The following is a 7,489-nucleotide window of genomic DNA, read 5'->3' as shown; positions in this document are numbered from 1 at the left end:
CCTGCTGAGAACAAATACTTGTTAAGGATACCAGGGGCCCTTAAAATAAGCCATTCATTCTCTTCCTGGCAGGCTTAGAGAAGTAACGTCTTGAAATGAAGGAGTCTCTTTTGTTAGTTTTCTTACACACATATTTTTTATACGCCTTGGAGAATATCGAAGAGCACTGTAGGCAAGCTCAGAACGGGTATTTTGTTTTAATCAGGTCTAGATGGAGTTGTAGGGCCTGTAGGGCCTTAATAGTGATTTAGAGAGTGATCTTAGGCAAGACTCGTCTCTTTCGTCTCTTTTTTTTTTTAAATCCCTTCTTATGACTTTGCTTGTGAGTGTAATGATAATCTCTGTCATTTTTACCTCATTAGGACCCAATGAGAAATAGATGGATTTCTGCAGATAGGTTGAAATTAAAACGCTTTCCATAATAGACTCCTCTTTTTTTATGTAGCATGTGTGGTGTTTTAGGATCTTGCTGTGTAGCAATTCTCCTACCTCAGCCTACTGAGTAGCTGGGACTGCAGGTGCACACTGTGATACCTGGCTTTTCAAGGTGGACCAGGATTCAAACTTAGGCCTCCTTTGTGGCCTCAGCCTGCCAAGCAGTACTGTCCAGTGTGTGCTATTGTGGTGGACCTCTTTATGTAGTCTTAACCCAGAGTGGGAAGGGATTCTGCCATTGCCATATTTACCACTCCCAGTGGTATGTTTGTCTCTTAGGATAGTTTTTTTTTTACTTGCGGGAGCCTTTATTTTTTATTTATTTTTCTAGATTTTGGTCACAGGGCAAGTGTACTTGCTGGAGAGAGAGAGAAAGAGAGATGTAGAGAAGCAAAGTGAGAAATCATCTCATGCTGCATTCCCTTCTGTTCCATTTTCCTCTCAGGATTTTGGGCATGCACCCAGCATGTTTTTCTTTTTTTTTTTTAGACAGATTTTTTGCTGTTAGGCACATGTGCTTGCTGGAGAGACAGAGACAGAAAGTGAGAAATCACCCCCTGGGTGACCATGCCACAATCCTGTCTCCATTCGCCATTTTCCTCTTGGGATTTTGGGCTTACATGCTCACGTGTCCAGAGTGACTTTTAAGGCTGTCAGGTTTGGGACTTGAAATGTGGTTAATTACGTGGGAGTCCAGCAACATAACCATTATGCCATCTGCTGGTCCCAGCCCAGCATGTTTCTCAAACTGTTGGTTCCTGGACTCAAACTGCAAAGTCAGCCTTGTGTGATCCAGCGCCTTAACCACCACGCCACCTGTTGGCCCCTGGTGGGACCTTTAAATGAAGACAGGAGAAGAGGCACAGTCAAAGGCCAATCTCCAGATAATTATCTCTGAAATGATCAAAATACCTTTTAAAAAATTGATTTTCATATAAAAATCTGTTCTATAAATTTATTTCTGCCTGTCTATATTTTTAGCAGTAATGGAGCAATAAGATTGAAAAGATTAATAGCCTATGATCTTTTTTTTTTTTGAGAGGTATTTGCTATAGGGAATGTGTCACCAGAAAGACAAGAGAGAGACAGAGAGATAGAAAGTGAGAAATCACCCCCCAGGAGGGATGACCACGTTGCAGTCCCTTCTCCATTCTCTCGGGATCTTTGGCACGCACACATATGCGCCCAGCGTGAGTTTAAGCCACCAGGCCCGGGACTCGAATTGCAGTCAACTACATGGGAGTCCAGCGACATAGCCATTACACCAACTGCTGGTCCCAATAGCCTGTGGTCTTTATTGAAGTTATAAGTTGGCAAATTGGCTGTTAGGTCAGAAACATTATTAAAAAAAAACAGAAAAACGTCATACAATTTAATAAGGAGTATATGAGAAGAGACCCATGAGCAAAAAAGGCTATGGCTGCAGAAAGGTTAGAATTACTGGTTTGAATGTCGTCTTTGACAGTGTCTTCTGGGAGCTTTTCTAGCAAAGGGATAAGATTAGGCAGTTGGTTATTATTTTATTTATTTATTTATTTATTTAAGAGTTTTTTGCTATAGGGCACGTGTGCTCGTCAGACAGAGAGAGACAGAGAGACAGAAAGCGAGAAATCACCCCCCGGGGGGATGGCCACGCTGCAATCCCTTTTTCTCCATTCTCTTCTCAGGATCTTGGGCACGCATGCACACGCACCCGGCGTGAGTTTTAAGCCACCGGGTCTGGGACACGAACCGCAGTCGACTATGTGGGAGTCCAGCAACATAGCCATTACGCTAACTGCTGGTCCCAGCAGTTGGTTATTGATGCAGAGCTCTTTCCTGGGCTTCACTGAAGAGTGGATGTCATATAAGTAATGTTCTCCCTTTTTTTTTTCTTTTTTCTTTTTTTTGGGGAGAGGTTATTTTTGCTATAGGGCACGTGTGCTCGCCAGACAGACAGAGAGACAGACAGAAAGTGAGAAATCACCCCCCGGGGGGATGGCCACGCTGCAATCCCTTTTTCTCCATTCTCTTCTCAGGATCTTGGGCACGCATGCACACGCACCCGGCGTGAGTTTTAAGCCACCGGGTCTGGGATGCGAGCTATTGTTGACTACATGGGAGTCCAACGACAAAGCCATTACGCTAACTGCTGGTCCCAGTAATATTCTCCCTTTCACAGAATGGGAGGACTTCAGAAAGTTATGGGAAAATGGAATTCATGTAGTTTTCTTGTAACACACATTTTCTATGAACTTTTTTTTTTCTTGAAGGAAAGGTGAAGAAGAGGTGAGGAAGATAGGAGGAGAGGAGGTGGGGAAAGGAGGGAGAGAACAAGGGGAATTTTTTTTTTTTTGAGAGATTCTCACTGTAGGGCGCGTGCGCTCGCCAGACAGACAGAGAGAGACATAGAGACAGAAAGCGAGAAATCATCCCCCAGGGGGGATGGTCACGCCACAATCCCTTCTCCTCCATTCTCCTCTCGGGATCTTGGGCACGCACGCGCACGCGCCCGGCGTGAGTTTTAAGCCGCCGGGTCCGGGACACGAACTGCGGTCGACTACATGGGAGTCCAGTGACATAGTCATTACGCTAACTGCTGGTTCCCATCTATGAACTTTTTGAAGACTCACATATGATTAAAAGTACAAAACTCGGGGCCGGCAGGTGGTGTGATGATTAAAGGGACTGGATTTCCATGTGGCCTCCTGCGGTTCAAGTCCTATACCTGACAGCTTGCTTTCTCACTTGCCCTTTCTCTCTATCTCTGGTCAAATTACAAAAAAAATAATGATAATAACAAATGGAATTTAAAAATAAATAATTACTTTTTTAAAAGTACAAAATTCATATTTGGTAAAGAGAAAAGCACACAAACTAAGTCACATGAAAGTGAAAAAGAATATGGTGGGACCAGCAGATGGCGTAATGGTTATATCACTGGACTCCCACATAGTCTACCATGGTTTGAGTTCCAGACCTGGCAGCTTAAAATTCCCAGACCTGGCAGCTTAAAACTCACACTGGGCATGTGTGCATGCATGCCCAAAATCCCAAGAGGAGAAGGGATTGTGGCATGGCCATCCCCCTTGGGGAGTAATTTCTTGCTTTTCATCTCTCTGACTCTCCAGTGAGTGCACATGCCCTACCTATATTAAAAATCTCTCCCTAAAAAAAAAAGAATACAGTGCAGCATGGTGTGTGTACTCCTCACCTCTCGGGTTGAGGTTTAATCCCTTCTTCCAAACAGCCTCAAACTACCTTTCAGCCTTGTCTCTCACAGCTTGAGTACTCGCTGTTCCCAATAGAATGTTGCTGTCTTTCCCAGGTTTGTGTCTGTGAGGAGGAAAATGATTTTTCTTTTTTTAAGGCTCTGCCTTTACTTCTTCTAGAAGTGGTGTGAAGCTCACTTCTTTTCTAGGCAGCAGCATCCTGCCTTTCTCCTGCGATTATTATTTTTTTTAAATAATTATTTTATTTAACTTCATTTATTTATTTATTTAAATTTGACCAGAGAGGGACAGAGTGAGAGAGAGAGAGAACAAGCCGCCAGGTCTGGGACTCAAACTACAGTCGGCCATGTGGGAGTTCAGCGCCCTTAACCACCATGCCACCTGCCAGCCCTGGTCCTGCGATTATTTTTAAGTGGAGTTATGTTTTGCCCCAGAGTTCCACAGGAGATGTAGGAGTTCTTCCTCCATGGAGTAGCTTAGCCTCACTGTGTCTTTCAGCTTTCTCAACTTCCACATATTGCAGCGATTTCCTTCCTTACCTTTTTTATTCCTTATGCACTTCCAGGTAGGGGGAACCATATCTCATATATCCTTTATCACCTTCTGTTGTAGGACTTCATAAATATCAGTGGAATTGAATTAATTTTGGAAAATAAATAAATCATGCCAGGTAAATACCAAGTTAAAAAATGTGTTGGTACTCTGGTACTCTATATTGGGGGAGTCCCTGAAGGAGAAAAAGGCAAACTCTGTGCAAGGAGAGATGGTAAATTACAAGGACCAGCAATTGGCATAATGGCTATGTCACTGGACTCCCATGTAGTCGACCGCAGTTCGAGTCCCAGACCTGGTGGCTTAAACTAATGCCGGGCACGTGTGTGTGCATGCCAGAAGTCTCCAGAGGAGAATGGATTGCAGCGTGGCCATCCCCCCTGGGGGGTGATTTCTTGCTTTCTGTGTCTCTCTCTCTTTCCATCTTTCTGGCGAGCGCACGCACCCTATAACAAAAACCTCTTCAAAAAAGAAAAGAAAAAAAGAGATGGCAAATACAGGGTCATAACCAAAGGAATTTGACAGGGAAGTCTTTCCTGAAAAGGATGATTTTGCACCATAAGGTAAGGTATCATTTGACGGAGGGCATGTTTAAAAGGCATTCCAGACTTAGGACCAGCAGTTAGCGTAATGGCTATGTCACTGGACTCCCACGTAGTCGACTGTGATTCGAGTCCCGGACCTGGTGGCTTAAAACTCATGCCGGGTGCGTGTGCGTGCGTGCCCAAGATCCCGAGAGGAGAGTGGAGGAGAAGGGATTGCGTGATTTCTTACTTTCTATCTCTCTGTCTGTCTGGCGAGCACACACGCCGTATAGCAAAAAAAGAAAAAAAAAAGAAGAAGAAGAAAAAAATAAAGACATTCCAGACTAAAGGAATAGATGTTCAGAGAGGTAGAAGATTACAAGCAATGAACTGAACAGAAAATCTGTGTTACTGTTTTATCAGTTCTAAGAGGTATCTTTCTTTTAGGGAGAAAAAGTGGGTGACGGTGGGTGACACATCCCTTAGGATATTTAAGTGGGTTCCTGTGACAGACAGCAAGGAGGTAAGTGTGGAAGAAAATTAAAACAACACAAAGGTACCATTTTCTTTTCTTTGATTGCCTCTTAATTGTAAAATAATTTATTTCCCCAGAACTGAGTTGAAAGTAGTTCAAGGCACCCTCTGTCATTATTGGTCTGTGTGAGGCCTCTTTTTATTTATTGTTTTTCCTCTTTAATTCCTTCCCTTAACCTAATCTGCTTTTCCAGGGCTTGACAAAGCATAGCCTAGTATGTTCCCTGAGTTTATCAGTATTGTTGGCTTTTTTTTTTTTTTTTTTCAGTATAGTTGTTTTTTTATTAAAAGAATTACTTTATTGGGAACCAGCAGTTAGCATAATGGCTATGTCGCTGGACTCCCACGTAGTCGACCGCGGTTCGTGTCCCGGACCTGGTGGCTTAAAACTCACGCCGGGCACGTGTGCGTGCGTGCCCAAGATCCCGAGAGGAGAATGGAGGAGAAGGGATTGCGGCGTGACCATCCTGGGGGTGATTTCTCGCTTTCTATCTCTCTGTCTTTCTCTGTCTGTCTGGTGAGCGCACGCGCCCTATAGCCAAAACCTCTCCCCCCCCCAAAAAAAAAGAATTCCTTTATTTAACTTTGTTTATCCATTTATTTATTTATTTCAATTTGACCAGAGAGAGAGAGAGCAAGAGAAAGTAAGAAAGCAAGCGGCTAAGTCCAGGACTTGAAACGCAGTCAGCCATGTGTGAGTCCAGTACCCTTAACCACCAGCTGGCCCGTCAGTATAATTTTATTAGAATGCAGTTATGGCCCTGGTATCCTTATTGTCTGTGGCAGCTTTTGAGTCACAATGTCAGAGTCAAGTAGTTACCAAGACCTAATTGCACATAAAACAAAATAGTTCTCATCTGGCCCTTTAAGAAAACATTTTCTCTTTTTAAGTTTCTGCCATAGGATGAATGTGCTAGTTAGAGAGAGTGAGAAAGAGAGACAGTCTGAGAGGGAAAACAAAAAATCACCCCCTAGGGGGAAGGCCATGCTACAATCCCTTCTCTATTCTTCTTCTGGAATTCTGCGTGTACACACATTCACGTCCAGTGTGATTTTCAAGCCGCAAGTCTGGGACTTGAACCAAAGTGTGCCATGTGAGAATCCAGTGCCTTAACCACCATGCTACCTGCTGGCCCCAAGAAAACATTTTCTGAAACTCACTCTTACCCATATAGCCACCTATTGTACTATGTGCATTATATGTCTGTGTCTCTCTGATTCTGATACATGCCTTTTTTTAAAAAGAATTATTTGGGGGACCAGCACTTGGCGTAATGGCTATGTTACTGGACTCCCATGTAGTCGACTATGGTTTGAGTCTTGGACCTGGTGGCTTCAACTCATGCCGGGTGCGTGTGCATGTGTGCCCAAGATCCTGAGAGGAAACTGGAGAAAAAGGGATTGTGCCCATCCTCCCTGGTGGGGGGGTAATTCTTGCTTTCTGTCTGTCTCTCTCTCTGCCTTTCTGGTGAGCGCATGTGCCCTATTGGAAAAACCTCTCAATAAAAAAGAAAGAAAGAAAGAAAGAAAGAAAGAAAGAAAGAAAGAAAGAAAGAAAGAAAAAAAGAATTATTTGGTACCAGCAGATGGCATAATGGTATGTCACTGGACTCCCCTGCAGTTCGAGTCCAGCACCCAGAGACTTGAAACTCACTTCAGGCATGTATGCAAATGTGCCCAAAATCCCTAGAGGAGAATGGAGGAGAAGTGATTGTGGAGTGCTCATACCCCCATGGGCTGATTTCTCGCTTTCTCTCTCTGGGGAGCACGTGCACCCTATAGTAAAAACCTCTCTTCTCAAAAAAAAGAATGATTTATTTAATTTTATTTATCAGTATTATTATTATTAATATTTATTTATTCATTTATTTTTAATTTGACACAGAGAGACACAGAGAGAGAGAAAGAGGGGAAGTGAGAAAGCAAGCCACCAGGTCCAAGACTTGAACTGTGGTCAGCCATGTGGGAGTGTCCAGCATCTTAATCACCATGCCACCTGCTGGTCCCAGAATTATCATTTTTTAATTTGCTTCAGAGTCCGGGCACTCACCAGAGAGAGGAAATGAGAAAGCAGGCCACCAGGTCCAAGATTCAAACTGTGGTCGACCATGTGGGAATCCAGCACCCTCCTGACTACCATGCCACTTGCTGGATATATATATATATACACATATATACATATATACATATATACGTATATATATATATACACATATATACATATATAAATAT

General features: G+C 43.3%; 1 protein-coding gene across 1 annotated transcript in view; it reads left to right on the top strand.

The window, feature by feature from the left end:
- BCL7B (BAF chromatin remodeling complex subunit BCL7B) overlaps nt 1-7,489 on the top strand; it is a gene marked incomplete at its 5' end in the record, with an annotated part of 28,447 nt that overhangs the window by 4,036 nt on the left and 16,922 nt on the right. Inside the window, 1 exon segment of the mRNA XM_006154968.2 lies at nt 5,171-5,246. Within this exon segment, the coding sequence (XP_006155030.2) occupies nt 5,171-5,246 (76 nt within the window).

This window comes from Tupaia chinensis, unplaced genomic scaffold (genome assembly GCF_000334495.1).
Source record: "Tupaia chinensis unplaced genomic scaffold, TupChi_1.0 Scaffold000429_1, whole genome shotgun sequence".
NCBI classification, from domain to species: domain Eukaryota; kingdom Metazoa; phylum Chordata; class Mammalia; order Scandentia; family Tupaiidae; genus Tupaia; species Tupaia belangeri.
The sequence above is the reverse complement of the archived record's forward strand: the minus strand, read 5'-3'. Positions and strand labels throughout refer to the sequence as shown.